Raw genomic sequence first — 19,178 nt, 5'->3', positions numbered from 1 at the left:
GCTTTAAGTATTGTTTTTCTTAAAAGCAAAAATATTTTCCAAAAGTTGCGAGACTGGTAAATGTTGGCATTCAGAGAGATTTGGATGTTTGTGGATTGTACACAAATTGTGGAAAATTGGCATGCGAGTATGACAAGCAATTAGGAAGAGAAAGGGAATGTTATTCTTACTTGCAAGAGGTTTGGAGTGGAGTTTGGAAATCTTGCTTCAATTACACAGAGCTCTTCAGCAATCACAGATGTTCACAACGTCAGTCTCTTTACCTGAGGTAGGCCTTGCTTATCTTGGAGAGGATGCAACAAATGTTCACTAGATTGATTCCTGGGATGAGAGGCCTGTTCTGGAAGGAGAGATTGGGCCTGTAATCTCTGAATCTTCGATGGATCTAAATTGAATGAAAATGTTTTAAGTTCTGCAATGGCTTCACAGGATAATTGCTGAGAGAGTGTTTTTTTTCTGGCTGGAGAATCTAGAACCAGGGATCGTAATCTTAGGATAAAGGGTGAGACATTTTAGAACTGAGCTGAGGAGATTTATTTTTCACTCGGAGCCTTTTGAGTCTTTGGAATTGTCTACCCCAGAGGAGCATGGATTAGGGTTAGGGTTACTCAATCGCTAAGTATATTCAAGACTGAGACTGATAGATTTTTGGACACTAAATTGGATCGAGGACAGGATAGGAAAATGGAATTGGTGTAAAAGATCCAAAGGTTCAACTACAATCTGCATGAGCGGCCAAGCAGGCTGAAGGGGCCTTTGGTCTACCCCTGTTTCTATTGCTTATGTTACCATCTTAACTGTTTTCAGATGATGTGTCTGTGTCTGATGTGAAACTATATCAGCATTAAGGGCCCTCGTTGTCAAACAGTTCCTGTGCCTTAGAATTGTAACTACTTTTTGCGTTGACCAATACAAGATAAATTTCAAAGTGGCACTGAGGAAGAAAATCTTTCCCTGGATTTTGTCCTGGAGGTACGATCGGTGAGCCAACAGATTTACTGTGGGCCAGATGTCAGACGTGGAGCTGCGATTTATCCCGAGGGAGCTTCACGGGGGAGGACAACCTCCTGTCAGGTAGCAGCTGACAGGTGTTAAGGCTGATTAATTAGGCAATTACAAAGTAGATTGAGGAAGGTCAGCAATTTCCTCAGAGATGCAAAGGACCCGCCCTGTGTCACCCCCTCATCCAAGCAGAGGGGGAGGTTACACCACGGGAACCCTTGAGTAAAGAGACAGCAATTGGTGTAAAAGGAGGGATCAGTGAGCAGGAACTCCAGCACAACTATTAACTTTCCATTGCTTAGGCAGAGCTCTAGGATTGAGTGTTGACTGAGGAAGGCAGTGGGTGTCTTGGTGAAGGTGCAAGGGAAATTGGCAGCTGCAGTCCTCCCCCATTGCTCTATATGATAATGGGAGTTGGCCATTGCTGCCTTGGAGATGGCAATCTCAAAGTTGTGACCCACAGATTCTACCTACCTTTGGGATTGGCTATAGCTAATGGATATTGGAGGAGGACAGGAAAGTCAGCGATGTTAAAGGATCAGATTCAAGATATCCCTCGCAACTTATACCATGGTGGACATGGGGTGACACAGTGGTTAGCACTGCTGCCTCACAGTGCCAGGGCTTCATTTCTGGCCTCGGGTGACTGGCTGTGTGGAGTTTGCACATTCTCCCCGTGTCTGCGTGGGTTTCTTCTGGGTGCTCCGGTTTCCTCCCACAGTCCAAAGATGTGCGGGTTAGATTGATTCGTCATGCTAAATTAACCCTAGTGTTAGGGGGGATTAGGAGGGTAAATATGAGGGGTTATAGGAATAGGGTCTGGGTGGGATTGTATTCAGTGTAGACTCGATGGGCCGAATGGCCTCCTTCTGCACTGTAAGGATTCTATGAGTCTATGAAACCAGAACTGGGAGTGACCAACCTCTAGCTTAATGGGAAACACATAGAACATAGAAAACTACAGCACAAACAGGCCCTTCGGCCCACAAGTTGTGCCAAACACATCCCTACCTTCTAGACCTACCTATAACCCTCCATCCTATTAAGCTCCATGTACTCATCCAGGAGTCTCTTAAAAGACCCTATTGAGTTCGCCTCCACCACCACTGACGGCAGCCGATTCCACTCGCCCACCACCCTCTGTGTGAAAGACTTACCCCTAACATCTCCCCTGTACCTACCCCCCAGCACCTTAAACCTGTGTCGTCTCGTAGCAGACATTTTCACCCTGGGAAAAAGCCTATGAGAGTCCATCCGATCTATGCCTCTCAACATCTTATACACCTCTATTAGGTCTCCTCTCATCCTTCGTCTCTCCAAGGAGAAAAGACCGAGCTCCCTCAGCCTATCCTCATAAGGCATGCCACTCAATCCAGGCAACATCCTTGTAAATCTCCTCTGCACCCTTTCAATCTTTTCCACATCCTTCCTATAGTGAGGCGACCAGAACTGAGCACAGTACTCCAAGTGGGGTCTGACGAGGGTCTTATATAGCTGCATCATTATCCCCGGACTTCTAAACTCAATCCCTCGATTTATAGAGGCCAGCACACCATAGGCCTTCTTAACCACCTCCTCCACCTGCGGGGCCGATTTCAGAGTCCTATGGACCCGGACCCCAAGGTCCTTCTGATCCTCTACAGTACTATCTGTGTGGAGTTTGCACATTCTCCTCGTGTCTGCGTGGGTTTCCTCCGGGTGCTCCGGTTTCCTCCCACAGTCCAAAGATGTGCGGGTTAGGTTGATTGGCCATGCTAAAATTGCCCCTTAGTGTCCTGGGATGCGTAGATTAGAGGGATTAGTGGGTAAAATGTGTAGGGATATGGGGGTAGGGCCTGGGTGGGATTGTGGTCGGTGCAGACTCGATGGGCCAAATGGCCTCTTTCTGTACTGTAGGGTTTCTATGATTTCTATGATTTACTAAGAGTCTTTCCCTTTATATTGTACTCCTTCATCCCATTTGACCTACCAAAATGGACCACGACGCATTTATTTGGGTTGAAGTCCATCTGCCACTTGTCCGCCCAGTTTTGCATCCTATCTATGTCCCTCTGTAACTTCTGACATCCCTCCAGACTATCCACAACCCCACCAACTTTTGTGTCGTCAGCAAACTTACCAACCCATCCCTCCGCTTCCTCATCCAGGTCATTTATGAAAATGACAAACAGCAAGGGTCCCAGAACAGATCCCTGGGGCACACCATTGGTGACTGACCTCCATTTAGAAAAAGACCCATCTATACCCACTCTCTGCCTCCTTTGGGCAAGCCAGTTCTGGATCCACAGGGCAGCAGCCCCTTGGATCCCATGCCCTCTCACTTTTTCCAAAAGCCTTGCATGGGGGACCTTATCGAACGCCTTGCTAAAATCCATATAAACCACATCTACCGCCTTCCCTTCGTCAATGTGTTTAGTCACATTTTGTAAGAACTCCACCAGGCTCGTAAGGCACGATCTGCCCTTGACAAAGCCATGCTGAGTATTCTTGAGCATACTAAACCTCTCTAAATGCTCATATATCCTGTCCCTCAGGATCTTCTCCATCAGTTTACCAACCACTGAGGTTAGACTCACCGGTCGGTAATTTCCTGGGCTATCCCTATTCCCCTTCTTGAAAATAGGAACCACATCTGCAATCCTCCGGCACCTCTCCCGTCTCCATCGACGACGCAAAGATCATCGCCAGAGGCTCTGCAATCTCTTCCCTCGCCTCCCACAGTAACCTGGGGTACATCCCATCCGGACCCGGCGACTTATCTATCTTGATGCCATTCAAAGATTCCAGCACAACCTCTTAAAGTCCACATACTCAATCCTTTCAGTCCACCGCACGCCCGCTGTACATCCACCCAGGTCTTTCTCCTCTGTGAAAACCGAGGCCAAATACTCATTGAGCACCTCTGCCATTTCTACTGGTTCCGTACAGACTTTCCCACCTTCACCTTTTATAGGCCCTATTCCTTCACGTCTCATCCTTTTACTCTTCACATATTTATAGAACGCCTTAGGGTTCTCCTTAATCCTACCTGCCAGGGCCTTCTCGTGACCCCTTCTGGCTCTCCTAATTTCCTCCTTTAGTCCCTTCCTACAAGCTGTATACTCTTCTAAATCCCTATCTTCGCCAAGCTCTCTGAGCCTTTTGTACGCTTTCCTTTTCTTCTCGACTAGGTCCCGCACAGCTTTCGTGCACCACGGTTCCTTTAACCGACCAACACCTCCCTGTCTGCTCGGAACGTTGTCCTGTAGAACTCTCGACAGACATTCCTTGAAAAAATGCCACCTCTCTTCAGTACATTTCCCCGAGAATACCTCCTTCCAATTTACTCCTCTAATTTGCTGTCTAATGTCTTCATATTTCCCCTTACTCCATATAAACATCTTGGAAGATATTGGATCAAAAGCAAAGTTGAAGATACAATGGAGTTTGGTGAGAAGTGCATATTGATGGTGGCTTTGAAGGAGATGGGATCACTGCCAGAGAATAGGTGGGAAAAATAACATTAGCACGAATCAAATCTGGAGGGGATGTGGGGGTGGGGGGTGGGGGTGGCTGTCTCCGGAAGTGCTGGGATGAAAAGGGATGAAGGGAGCAGGTGCTCAGGGATGGGATGTGTTTGAAGGGGACTGGAAATAGGGATTGAGAGAGGTTGGTTAAGTAGAGGGCAATGGGATGGGCTGGGAGTAATTGAATACAACGGTGTTGAAGTTACGGAGGTCTGTAAACTATTCAATAATAATCTGCAGGATTCAATTAAAAAATGTAAGATATTGCAGAGACTAATACCAAGTGAAACAGAAGGGATATCTGAAACTCAATCTTAAAGAAGTTCAAATTTTACTTGCCTTGACTGTCTTCCATGTCCCTATTGTCTCCAAATTGTCTACTTTCTTGCAATAGATCAAGCTTTTTTAAAAGCATATTCTTACTGTCAATTGACTCATCCTTGCCGCCTCATCCCTCTCCCACTGGCCTAAACCATTCAGTGTCCAGGATGTTTTGATGCAGTCACAAGATATCTTGGTTACTATGAGGCTCAAAGATTTACTGCTTTGTAATTAGAGAAACATAGAAAATAGAAACATAGCAGGAGTGGGCCATTCAGCCCTTCAAGCCTGCTCCACCAAGAGGTGCTGTAAACAAGGATCTATTGTTTAATACAGGTGCCACATAGCATAATGACAACGCTGCTTCGATTGCCTCCTGGGGACATATACAACCTAACTGTTGTAGCCTACACAGAAGGGAGCAGCAATGCCTCGGCACCACGAATAATTCAACTCCGTAAGTAGTTCTTGTTCTTTTTTATTAATTAACATTCTTTGTCTTGCGGTACCTTTGGTGCTTCTGATTTGATTTGATTTATTATTGTCACATGTATTGGGATGCAGCGAAAAGTATTATTTCTTGAGCGCCATACCGATAAAGCATACTGTTTATAGAGTACATAGGGAAGAAGGAAAGGAGAGGGTGCAGAATTTGGTGTTACAGTCACAGCTAGGGTGTAGAGAAAGATCAACTTAATATAAGGTAAGTCCATTCAAAAGTCTGATGGCAGCAGGGAAGAAGCTGTTCTTGAGTCGGTTGGTACGTGACCTCAGACTTTTGTATCTTTTTCACAATGGAAGAAGGTGGAAGAGAGAATGTCTAGGTTGGGCGGGGTCCTTGATTATGCTGGCTGCTTTTCCGAGGCAGCGGGAAGTGTAGACGGAGTCAGTGGATGGGAGGGTTAACTCCTCTGTGATGTTTCACTGCATTAATGTTGATGTGTTCTTCAACAAGCAAAAACTGTTTGAAAATCCTAAAAGCTCAACCCAGCCATGTCTGAGAGTAACTGGAATAAGGAATGTCTGTGAGCACCACAGAATCAAGGCCTGAGTCCTCCCATGGTCTAGATAATCAAACCAATGTTGTAAATACGAATTCAATGAGGAAGTCCGAGTTAAGCTCTATAAAACTGAAGATAAATTGGACTAAAATTAGGGTGGAGCTGCAAAGGAAACAGGATTATGCATTTGTCTTGGCTAATGAGTCAATAGGTAGTGAGTTTGCAGTTCTGGTTTTGATGTATAGAAGAATTCCAGTTTGTTAGTCAGATTTAAAACATACTCTGCAGATTGGAAGTTGGTAAGAGACTTCTTGTGACGTGGACCAACTTTTCTTACTTCAAGTAACTTCGCTGAAAATTGGAAAACAGGCACAGGCACCGACCATCAATAATCCACCCCAAGAACATGTTGGGGCCAGGTCAGTAAGTCTGTTTGTTAACTCAAATAAAGAGCAGTGCAGCTGGGTCCATGCCCCTGAATCTGATACTGAACAGATCTATAAGAGTTACTTTCCTTCCTGCCTGCTGTCCTCACCACCTCCAGCACTGAGGGCCAGGATTGGTGTCTCCAGTGTGAAAATAGCAGTTCTCACTGATGGATGCAGAGGCCATAAATCCTGGCAACCAGCAGATAATGGGCCTGGCCCCCTGCATTAGCCCCTGGTCTTGCATATGGGAGGGTGGGATGGAAATGGATAGCAGTTCTAAGGGAAGAGGGGGATTAGATGGTAGTGAAAGAGGCGGCAGTGTATGGAGAAAAGAACAAATGGTGGTAATGAAGGGTAAAGAGGATGATGCTTGGAATAGAATTCTGGGGGGAGGAAGGAGAGAAAGTTAACATGCACCCGGAGGTGAAGCAAGCCTCTCAGTTTGAAGGGAGGGGGAATGGAAGGCGAGTACCAGTTTAATTTGGTTAATGGGCCATGGGGAAGAAGAGTGCAGATTCCATTGCGCAGAGCCTGGAGTAGACTGTGGCTCTATGAAAGATTTGATTTGATTTATTTTTATCACATGCGTTGGGATACAGTAAAAAGTATTGTTTCTTGCTCGGTATACAGACAAAGCATACCGTTCATAAAGTATATAAGGAAAAGGAGAGGGTACCGAATGTAGTGTTGCATCACAGCTAGGATGTAGAGAAAGATCAACTTAATATGTAATAGGGCTATTCAAAAACCTGATGGCAACAGGGAAGAAGCTGTTCTTGAATCTCTTGGGATATGGTTTCAGACTTTTCTATCCTTTTCCCAACGGAAGAAGGTGGAAGAGAAGGTGGAAGGTGGGGTGCTGGCTGCTTTCCCAAGGCAGTGGGAAGTGTTGATGGAGTCAATAGACAGGATGTGTGATGGACAACCCTTTGTAGTTTTGTGCAATCTTGGTCAGAGCAGGAGCCACACCAAGCTGTGATACATCCAGAAAGGATGCTCTCTATGGTGCATCTGTAAAAGTTGGTAAGAGTCGTAGTGGACATACCAAAAAGGTGAAGAGTTGAATGAGCTCCAGAGTCTTTATGAATAGGGTCCAGAGGGATTGGATTGCCTTCAGAAACTGAGATAGTGGGGAGTCGATATGAAAGTTGAGGTAACCTTGGAGTATGATAGGCTGATTACGAAGTTAAAATCCAAATGGTACCTCTGTTTTCCTTCTTGGCCTTTACTAAATGACCTATCAACTGTAGACTGGTGCTTAATTAAACCAGAATGCATCATTTTAATGAAATATTCAGAATTATTTCCAGGAGAACCAATCCTCTCACCAACCAGTCATGCCCCATTTGTGTGCCTTCAGCCTTTTATGTATTCCTGTTTCTTTTTTTTCAGTACCAGTGAAAACTTAAGCTGCAAAGCCTCACTATGTGTTCTCACATGTTCAGGCTATTCCTCTGCTGTCAGCTTTTCGAGCACCATGTCAGCCTCTTTGTCAGGGGTCTTCAAAGTTGACAGATATGAACCAGAAGTCCATGAGTGAGACTTTTTTAAAATACAAATAAATTACCCCACGAATTCCTCTTGGGTCCTTCGTTATTTTTAATAGGGGACTATTGGATGGACAGAAAAGCAATGATGATTCCAGGTATCTGGAATTTAAATATGTGGAAATGTTCAAGAAGTTACGCTTGTTCCTGCAAAAAAGAGAAAACTTAATTGTTGTAATTGAAATGACAGACATCAACAGAATGGGTCTAAATCATTAATTCTGGGGGTGTTGAAATCTCGGGGGTCACTAGCTAACACAACTAGGAGGTTTGGATTAAGTACAGAAAGTTAAGTGGACTGCTTTTGTCAAAGGATAATAAAGTTACCAATTTGTTGGTAATGCTGAAATGTACTGAAGCCGACAGAATAACCAGATTCCAGAAACAATTAGCCAAATTCCTGGAGAGAGAAGGGATAGAGGGATATGGTGAAAATGTGGGTAGACAGGAAGCAGGGTAGCCACACATTCCATTAAGTCTAAGCATCGACTCTGAGCTGAGTTGCCTTGAAATTAAACCCAAAACACTGAACTCAATTCAAACCTGTTTGAGGGTGTTTGCAGCCTTGAATAAATGGGTAGCACGCACAGTTCTGGAGGTAAAATCCACAGTGTTTTCTGATGCATGGCTGATTCCTGGCCACACTTGCGATGGCGTCACTGTTTTAAGTCATGGCATTAAAATTGGGTGTTTTCTTTTCGCCCATTTGACCCAACCTGCTTTCTCTCCTTTCCCCAGTTAAATAGGTTGATTGGCCATGCTAAATTGCCCCTTAGTGTCCCAGGATGCGTAGGTTAGGGGACCTAACTGGGTGAATGTGTGGGGTGACGGGATAGGGCCTGGGTGGGAGTGTTGTTGGTGCAGACTCGATGGGCCGAATGGCCTCTTTCTGCACTGTAGGGATTCTATGATTAAATAGCGCAGAGCTATTGGCAGTGCTGCTAAAAAACAGCAGCCATTAGGAGGTGTGCAAGAACAGCCTGGACTTGGCTCCACCATCATCACCTGGAGAAGCACTTCACCTTCATTTCCAAATTCCTCCCTGTGCATTGGATTTGTAACTCTGAGAAGAGAATACATTTTGTTTTAATTCCTCCCTCTCGCCGATGCCATTGAAGAGGAGCAATTGCTATTTATTCATTTGGCCTCTGAAATGCAGGGGACAGACGTAGCTAGTGTGGGGAGATATTTATCCCACTTTGTGACAAGTACCAAGGTCACAGTTTACCAGGGTGTTGTCAGCAAGCCTACACATACTCTCATCCATTTCAACTGTGCCATGCACTCTCTGTTCACAGAGCCAGCTTCTCCCAAGTCGCTCTTCGCTGTTAACAAGACCCAGACGTCTGTGACCCTCCTGTGGGTAGAGGAAGGGGTCATCGATCACTACCAGGTCACGTGCAAGCAGGTTGGAACAAGAGATGAAGGAAAGGTTTGTTGGCTGCTCTTCACTTTCATCCCCGGGAGCTCAAAATCTGCTTCCATTCACTTGGGCCACAGGATTAAATGGCGGGAATCATGGCATTAATTAGATTGACTGTAGTTGAAATTGACTGTTCCCTCCCTCTCCCCCACCCCCAAGTTCAGCACTGCTGCCTCACAGCACTAGGGAGCTGGGTTCGATTCCAGCCTTGGGTCACTGTCTGTGTGGAATCTGCACGTTCGCTCTCTCTCTGCATGGGTTTCCTCCGGGTGCTGATGAAAGTCTACAAGATCATGAAGGGCGGCACGGTAGCACAGTGGTTAGCACTGCTGCTTCACAGCTCCAGGGTCCCAGGTTCGATTCCCGGCTCGGGTCACTGTCTGTGTGGAGTTTGCACATTCTCCTCGTGTCTGCGTGGGTTTCCTCCGGGTGCTCCGGTTTCCTCCCACAGTCCAAAGATGTGCGGGTTAGGTTGATTGGCTAGGTTAAAAATTGACCCTTAGAATCCTGAGATGCGTAGGTTAGAGGGATTAGCGGGTAAAATATGTGGGGGTAGGGCCTGGGTGGGATTGTGGTCGGTGCAGACTCGATGGGCCGAATGGCCTCCTTCTGCACTGTAGGGTTTCTATGTATGTTTCATGGACAGAGTGGATAGTCAGAAGCTTTTTCCCAGGGTGGAAGAGTCAATTACTGGGGGACATTGGTTTAAGGTGCGAGGGGCAAGGTTTAAAAGAGATGTACAAGGCAAGTTTTTTTTACACAGAGGGTGCTGGGTGCCTGGAACTCGCTGCCAGGGGAGGTAGTGGAAGTAGATGCGATAGTGACTTTTAAGGGGCGTCTTGACAAATACATGAATAGGATGGGAATGGAAGGGATATGGTCCCCGGAAGGGTAGGGGGTTTTAGTTCAGTCGGGCAGCATGGTCGGTGCAGGCTTGGAGGGCCGAAGGGCCACTTTCCTGTGTTGTAATTCCTTTGTTATTTGCTCCGGTTTCCTCCCACGATTAGGTGGATTGGCCATGCTAAATTGTACCTTAGTGTCCAATGATGTGCAGGTTAGGAGGATTAGCAGGTTAATGGGCTAAATGCCTGAGGTTATGGGGATAGGGTGAGGGGCCTGGGTAAGATGCTCTGTTGGAGGGTCGGTGCAGATGTGAAGAACCGAACGGCCTCCTTCTGCACTGTAGGGACTCTATGATTCTGATGCCTTCACATAGTTAGTCCTTTAAGGTTAGGGTTTTTAGTTGACAATTGTCCCATTTGGTGTGGTTGTCATCAAAAAAGAAACATCTAAAAATTAAAGCTTAATTTAATTCTATATAATTATTGGCCATGAAGACATTCAGTTGGACACGCTGGTGTAAGTTCAATCGGTAAGTTTTCGCTCTGCCTTTAATGCAGTTTTCCTGTTGCGGTGGGACAGGTATCAGTGGAAGCAGGGTCCGTTACTGCATTAATTATATCAGCGTACACCACAATTTCTGCTATAACTACCATTGTTCAGTGTTGGACAGGCACATTAAAAGGAGGTGTTAATGAAGGAATGATTTTACACATCATATTTTCCGATCTTGACAATACTAAACATTAAGACGCACATTCTCCCCGTGTCTGCGTGGGTTTCCTCTGGGCGCTCTGGTGTCCTCCAGCAGTCCAAAGATGTGCGGGTTAGGTTGATTGGCCAGGCTAAATTGACCCTTAGTGTCGGGGGACTGGCAAGGTGGGGTTGCGGGGATAGGGCCCTAGTGAGATTGTGGTCAGTGCAGACTCAGTGGACCGAATGTCCTCCTTCTGCACTGTAGGGATTCTATGAAATGAAAGTTGCTTCAATATTGGGTGAGTCTCCAGGTACATAATTGCCCAAGTGGACCTGACGAGTAGTTTCTGAGGTTTCTTTTAAGTATTTCCCAATGAGTTTCCGGCAGGATTTCCATCCATGCTTGCCGCAGATAAGTCAGGTGAATTGGAGTACGGGATGGTTGCTACTTCAGTATTCTGACAGATGCAGCAGTTTAACAGGATCGAGGGATGGAAAAGCTTTGGAGCCTCTGGTTAGGACAGAGAACTCTGCGAATGAGTGAATCGACGGCCCTGGTATCATTTGCCTGTACCTGCTGTAGGCATTTCAGGGTTTCCACTCGAGGGAGGCTCATTGAGTGGAAACCCTAAAATGCCCACAGCAGGTACAGGCAAATGATACCAGGGCCGTCGATTCACTCATTCACAGAGTTCTCTTCATGAAAGAGTGACCTTTCTCTTCACTCTACCTCTTTCGTTTCCATTTCAATATTCTTCCCCATTCACAGTTGACTTTTAAATAATCTCCTCCACGGTATTGTCAAAATTTAAGTTTATTTATTAGTGTCACAAGTAGGCTCACATTAACACTGCAATGAAGTTACTGTGAAAATCTCCTAGTCGCCACACTCCAGCACCTGTTCGGGTACACTGAGGGAGAATTTAGCATGGCCAATGCAGCACGCCTTTTGGACTGTGGGAGGGAACTGGAACACCCGGAGGAAACCCACGCAGACACGGGGAGAACGTGCAAACTCCACACAGACAGTGACCCAAGCTGGGAATTGAACCCAGGACCCTGGCGCTGTGAGGCAGCAGTACTAACCACTGTGCCACCCCCATTACAGCACAAAGGGAGGCCATTGAGCCTGTGGCTCCTATACCGTTCACAGTACCTGCTCCAAACCTATCTCCCTGCCTTTCTGTCTATGTATTCCTACTCCTTTTCAAATGCCTATACATATAAATTTTAAATGTAGCCCTGATAGCCCTTTACAGTAAAACATTCCACATTCCAATAACCCTCTGCTTTTAACTTTACCCTTGCCTTTGCTCTGCAGTCTGCGGTCCATTGCCAGCAATATGCCATCCAGTGGTAACGGTCGTTCACTGTTTACCTGCCTCAAAACCTTCTGTAATTTTGAAAAGCTCTATTTGGACCCGCCCAACTGCTGTGTTTGGTTTCAAGGAACTGTTCAAGTCAGTGGCAATCTCCACAAAGGGAAGAGTGATTTTCTTTTTTTAGTGAGTCCCTTCTAATCAATACAGTACCTGTTTCTTCAGCAGACCTAAAATAAAATAAGCTTCTGTAGGATCCTGGACATTAACCTGAAATGGGTGCAGGTCTCATTGGACTGGCCCTGTTTACATTGATCTTTTGATCAGTAAAGAGGTGATGGCCTAGTGGATGATTAATCCAGAAACTCAGCTAATGTTCTGGGGACCCTGGTTCGAATCCCGCCATGGCAGATGGTGGAATTTGAATTCAATAAAAAATATCTGGAATTAAGAATCTACTGATGACCATGAAACCATTGTCGATTCTCGTAAAAGCCCATCTGGTTCACTAATGTCCTTTTAGGGAAGGAAATCTGCCGTCCTTACTTGGTCTGGCCTACATGTGACTCTAGAGCTCAAGCAATGTGGTTGACTTTCAACTGCCCTCCAAGGGCAACTAAGGATGGGCAATAAATGCTGGCCAGCCAGCGATGCCCATGTCCCACAAATGAATAAAAAAAAAGGTAACACTGCATTTATGGATAGAAGGTTAGAGTTGGAACACACTATTTTCCCACCCCACTACGCTGGTCGAGTAACGTAGTGGGCAGGAAATGTAAGCAGAGGGCCAAAAATGGGAATCGTGCCCAGTGTCCGGCTGGTCATGACGTTCCCCGGCCACTTTTATTGACGTAACTAGTCTCATGCCAGAGAATGGCGCGAGGCTGATTGCAATATTTATAAGCCTATTTAAATCTGTTTAACAAGCCCAGGACGCCTTTATCTGGGCTCACTTAAGTTTCCAAACTTGCTGGTGAAGGTCCACGCCAGCAGGGATCACAGCTGCAGGGACCAGACATGATAGCCTCGCTGGTGGGACCGGAGGTCATTGAGGACCCCCTGGAAGGTCGGGAGTGGTTGAGGGGGTGCAGTGCCGCTTAGAGAATCAGGGGTTGGAGGCTGGTGGTGTGGTCACCAATCGGAGGTTAGGGTCGGCATTGGAGGTCAGGGTCGGCCATCGGGGGTGGGGGGGGGGGGCAATCTAATTGCCCCTGAGCACTCTGCTGCCAGCCTCTCCAGTGGGTTTCCCCCATCCCATCCCACCCAGCCTGTGCACTGCACAGAGTGCCATACGTTCATGAAACTCAGCTCAGCCCCAAAAACGGATGGGAAAACATTTGAGGCTTTGATTTTTTTGGGGGGGATTTTTTTTGCCCCCATACTCTCACCTCCCCTGAAACCCCCACAAGTCATCAGGACCCTTGGCTGGGAAGTAAAATCTCAGAAATCTGAAAGTCCGAAGCATCATGAGCATAATTGCTCCCTCCACCACCAACTAAAATCCAACCCCTTCTCATTGGATTCCTAGCCTCTCTCCAGCTGAAATGGAGGGCAGGGATGGATGAGTTGTCTGACTTCTAACGTCAAGTATTCCTGTAAAGTGGTTACAGTATGAGACCGCAGCATTGACTATTTTTCTGACTTCCTCTCCTTGTTGGAAATAGCCAGCCAAGTTCTGGAGTCAGCAGTCTGGAGAATAGGGAATTTTGCAGCACTCTGCTTTCCTGGTACGATTTTGTTTTTAAAAAAGATTTTTTTTTTAAACAAACGTCTTTAAACGTCTTTCAGGGTTTTAACCCTACTATTTTGTGCGCTGTAATCTATTTTAAATATTGCGTAAGTGCCTCTTTCTTCTTTCATTTCTTTATATAACTTTCTGCAGTGTTGCCATTTTGATATCCAAATTGATGATGACAGCACAGTCAGTTTTACCAGAGCAGCTAGAAAGAGGAATTTTTGTTAACTATCTTAACATAAATGCCACTATGAATAGCCAGTTAGGGTGCCTGCCTGTCTGCATTCTCTACAAGATGCTATGGTAACAAGTAGGTAATGTTTATTTAATAATTATCTTTTGTTCTGTGCTGTAATCTAAAAGCAGATGGCTCAATGTATGAAGGAAACATTACTAAGTAAAATGTTACCAACGTAAAGTGCAACTTGTCGATAGCTAATGGTTACAATGTAATGCATTGGGCAATGATTTCATCAGTTTGGACTCCATGCTTCTCACAATGCAGCTGGCTGTGGTGACAGGCACTGAGGTTAAGTTCAAATCCCTTCTTGGCAAATTCAGAGATTTGAATTGAATAAATATGTCTGTTGTGGGCTGGCACTAAATTTGATTGTTGCAAGAACCTTATCTGACCTGCCTCGTGTGTGACGCCATCCTGCACTCCCGATGTGCTGAGGGAGATTCAGGATGAGCATTTTTGGATGAGCAATAAGTGCAGCTTGTCTAGTGTTTCATACGGCTCAAGATTAAACTTGTGTTTTTTTTTAATTTGAAAGCACTTTCTGTCCATGGGTCAATCATTGTGTGTGTGGAAAAACCTCCTCGCGTCTGTCCCAAATGTTTATTGGAAAAGGTAGAATCTACAACCCTTTATTCCTTGTTGGAGGGAATGAATGAACTGAGTCTTCAGAGACTGTGTGGAACTTCAAAAAAATGGCTTTATTCAACATGCATGAGGGAGAACAGAACTCGTGGCTGTAATTCCAGCTTGCTTCCGAGCTACTTTGCTAATCATAGGTTTTTACATATTCTTATACTTTTTGGCATTACAGAGTGCTACCTATTGTTTAGGTCATCACATTGTTGCTTGAAATTTATTAAAGTTCTGTTTAGATCACATTATGCTGATCCATTGTCCTGTGTACTTTAACTTCAATCATTTTCTGGACATATCCTGTCTACCTGTTTACAATATCAAAGTGTTATGTTTGTCAAACCGATTTCGATGGTGTGTTAATTGTCCCCATCTCCCTGATACTTGATTAGTTTTCCAGAGGCACAATGGCTCCTCTGGACATTGTGGAGCCTTGATAAGATATTGATTCTCTTATTGTTGCTGTAACCTTGGAAAGATCTCACCGAGGATGTGACTGTGTTAGTGCTGTCTGAGATATGGTAATTTGCCATGTCTGCCCACAGTGAGTGTGAATACTATAGTCAGGCTGTCTGTTTAACCCGTTCCTGTCATGCCTCTCCTGCTGCAGCCCTCACTCCCTGGGTTTGCCCTATTACATCCCACTCTCGCAATTTAGTTTCAAGCCATTTTCTGGCTTTCCCCTTTCCTTTCCATTCACTGCCGTGCGTATCCTAATTTAATCAGCTCATTCGTGACTTCTTTTAAGGCTGCAGTTTTCCTAGTCTTTCCTCATGCCTCAATCCTATGACATCAGGGAACAGCCATAAAGACAGCTTGAAATAGTTCATAGAAACCCTACACTGCAAACGGAGGCCATTCGGCCCATCAAGCCTGCCCCGACCACAATCCCACCCAGGCCATATCCCTGTAACTCCACATATTCCATGTTTACCCTGCTAATCCCTCTAATCTACACGTCCCAGGACACTAAGGGGCAATTTAACATGGCCAATCAACCTAACCCGCATTTGGATTGTGGGAGGAAACTGGAGCACCCGGAGAAAACCCACACAGGCACAGGCAGAATGTGCAAACTCCACACAGACAGTGACACAAGCTGGGAATCGAACCCAGGTCCCTGGCTCACCACTGTGCCCAGTAAGGGTTTTAACAACACCAGGTTAAAGTCCAACAGGTTTATTTGGTAGCAAATACCATTAGCTTTCGGAGCGCTGCTCCTTCATCAGATGGAATGGATATCTGCTCTCAAACAGGGCACAGAGACACAAAATCAAGTTACAGAATACTGATTAGAATGCGAATCCCTACAGCCAACCAGATCTTAAAGATACAGACAATGTGGGTGGAGGGAGCATTAAGCACAGGTTAAAGAGATGTGTATTGTCTCCAGACAGGACAGCCCGCAAGTCCAGGAGGCAAGCTGTGGGGGTTACTGATAATGTGACATAAATCCAACATCCCAGTTTAGGCCCTCCTCGTGTGCGGAACTTGGCTATCAGTTTCTGCTCAGCGACTCTGCGCTGTCGTGTGTCGTGAAGGCCACCTTGGAGAACACTTACCTGAAGATCCAAGGCTGAATGCCCGTGACTGCTGAAGTGCTCCCCCACAGGAAGAGAACAGTCTTGCCTGGTGATTGTCGAGCGGTGTTCATTCATCCGTTGTCGTAGCGTCTGCATAGTTTCCCCAATGTACCATGCCTCAGGACATCCTTTCCTGCAGCGTATCAGGTAGACAACGTTGGCCGAGTTGCAAGAGTAGGTACCGTGTACCTGGTAGATGGTGTTCTCACGTGAGATGATGGCATCCGTGTCGATGATCCGGCACGTCTTGCAGAGGTTGCTGTGGCAGGGTTATGTGGTGTCGTGGTCACTGTTCTCCTGAAGGCTGGGTAGTTTGCTGCGGACAATGGTCTGTTTGAGGTTGCGCGGTTGTTTGAAGGCAAGAAGTGGGGGTGTGGGGATGGCCTTGGCGAGATGTTCGTCTTCATCAATGACATGTTGAAGGCTCCGGAGGAGATGCCGTAGCTTCTCCGCTCCGGGGAAGTACTGGACGACGAAGGGTACTCTGTCCACCGTGTCCCGTGTTTGTCTTCTGAGGAGGTCGGTGCGGTTTTTCGCTATGGCGCGTCGGAACTGTTGATCGATGAGTCGAGCGCCATATCCTGTTCTTATGAGGGCATCTTTCAGCGTCAGGAGGTGTCTGTTGCGTGATCATGTGTTCTCACATGAGAACACCATCTACCAGGTACACGGTACCTACTCTTGCAACTCGGCCAACATTGTCTACCTGATATGCTGCAGGAAAGGATGTCCTGAGGCATGGTACATTGGGGAAACCATGCAGACGCTATGACAACGGATGAATGAACACCGCTCAACAATCACCAGGCAAGACTGTTCTCTTCCTGTGGGGGAGCACTTCAGCAGTCACGGGCATTCAGCCTCTGATCTTCAGGTAAGCGTTCTCCAAGGCGGCCTTCACGGCACACGACAGCGCAGAGTCGCTGAGCAGAAACTGATAGCCAAGTTCCTCACACATGAGGACGGCCTAAACCGGGATGTTGGGTTTATGTCACATTATCAGTCACCCCCACAGCTTGCCTCCTGGACTTGCGGGCTGTCCTGTCTGGAGACAATGCACATCTCTTTAACCTGTGCTTAATGCTCCCTCCACCTACATTGTCTGTATCTTAAGATCTGGTTGGCTGTAGGGATTCGCATTCTAATCAGTATTCTGTAACTTGATTTTGTGTCTCTGTGCCCTGTTTGAGAGCAGATATCCACTCCATCTGACGAAAGAGCAGCGCTCCGAAAGCTAATGGTATTTGCTTCCAAATAAACCTGTTGGACTTTAACCTGGTGTTGTTAAAACTCTTACTGTGTTCACCCCAGTCCAACACCGGCATCTCCACATCATGACCACTGTGCCACCAGGTTAACCCTGTCATTGTGTCATGTAGGCAGAAGTTGAACACCTGGGGTGAGGTAGGGAGCTGATTGCGAATAGCCATTTACGTTTGATGCACATTGTTGCCGAACGACCTACTTTCTGCATGAATTTAATTTATAATATTTGCTGTGGAAACTAAACTGTCCCTGTATTGGAATTTTTGATCCTTTTATAATCTGGTCCCCTTGCTTTGTTGAGGCTTATCTGAGCCTTTTCCCCAACCAGGAGGTGGGTAGGTGACCAACTATTGCACTTCTACCTCTGTCCTAACCATGGACAACTGGGTGAATGGCAGTGGCCCAGGTGACTTTTTGGTTCATGTGTTTGCTATCCACCATGGTGAAGAGATTCAGTCTAACCAACCTTCCCGAAAGCACAGACAAAACTTAGAATCATTACACAAATGCAAATCCTATATATGCGCAAGGCATTATGCAGTGTGACTAAAAGGAAGCATTGAAATACCCCCACTTATTATGTATGCCCCTATGGACTAAGGATGCATAGGAATCACGAGGTAGGCTTGATAACTTGAACACTGGGGGCTCTTTATTGAAAGTGTGCACTGAATCACAGTCAGAACTAACATTGCCCAACAGGGTCCTACATTGGGAGGAGCTAATTGCCCAGAAGTCACCTGTCCCGCACTCTTAAAAGGGCAGTCCGTGCCTCACACTGTAATATACCATATATATACATCACAATTGTCTGTAACTCAAAAAACGTTTAAGCCAAAGTTAAACGAGCAATCAGTGCCGCTTTCACTAAACAGATGTGAAAAATTACAAAGCGGGAGATGCTCCAACATATTTTGTAACTGTATGAACATTTGAAAGTTAGACTCCATGGGCAGGAGTTTCTGGCTCTGCAGAGGTCAAGGATGGAAAATGCTGTCACCAGCCAGCATGCCAGTTCCCAACACTTTTGCCAACCATTTTATGGAGGCAGGTTCAAGGCAGGTGAGCCCAATCAGATTCATTAAGACTCTTTGTTAATAATCATTAAAGGAGCCATCTGGGATTTTCCACCATGATGCGGGCTATTTATCTGGCACCAAGCAGCAGGCCGGGAAAGGAGGGGTGGCAGTAGGAGGGTCAGGCAGAGGCCTGGGCAGGCCTACACACCCTGTCTGCCACATTGTAGAGGGATTTCACACCCCTCCTCCCCTTCCCACACAGCAGCGACACAGCTGTTTATTTTTAGTTCCATTTTTTTCCAAAGTTGGTGGAAGGGAGGGTGCTTCCATGTTGAATTCCTACTGACAGCTATGTGTCTGTGTACTTTTGAAATTGGAGCTGTGTTTTAGGGAGCTGCTGTTTATTGTTAAAATGGCACTTTTGCTTCAAGAGGATATAGCACACGATGGAAAGGTGAAAAATTAACAGTCAGTAAAATATAACTTGTGGCATCAAAACAAAATCACTGACGAGTCACAGGTGTGGCTACAGTGGCACTATTTTTTACCACCTGCACAAATTCTAGTATAAAACTTACACCACACAGATAAATTGAATTTACATGTGTAATTTACTTT

General features: G+C 45.9%; 1 protein-coding gene across 1 annotated transcript in view; it reads left to right on the top strand.

Annotated features, from left to right (window-relative positions):
- Positions 1–19,178, top strand: part of ptpro (protein tyrosine phosphatase receptor type O) — a 126,166-nt gene that overhangs the window by 46,828 nt on the left and 60,160 nt on the right. Inside the window, exons 12-13 of the mRNA XM_078234604.1 lie at positions 5,166–5,286; positions 9,104–9,237. Of these exons, the coding sequence (XP_078090730.1) occupies positions 5,166–5,286; positions 9,104–9,237 (255 nt within the window). The remainder of the gene's footprint in view (positions 1–5,165; positions 5,287–9,103; positions 9,238–19,178) is intronic.

This window comes from Mustelus asterias, chromosome 19 (genome assembly GCF_964213995.1).
Source record: "Mustelus asterias chromosome 19, sMusAst1.hap1.1, whole genome shotgun sequence".
Classification (NCBI taxonomy): Eukaryota; Metazoa; Chordata; class Chondrichthyes; order Carcharhiniformes; family Triakidae; genus Mustelus; species Mustelus asterias.
Note: the sequence above shows the minus strand (reverse complement) of the source record. Positions and strands in the feature narration are given on the sequence as shown.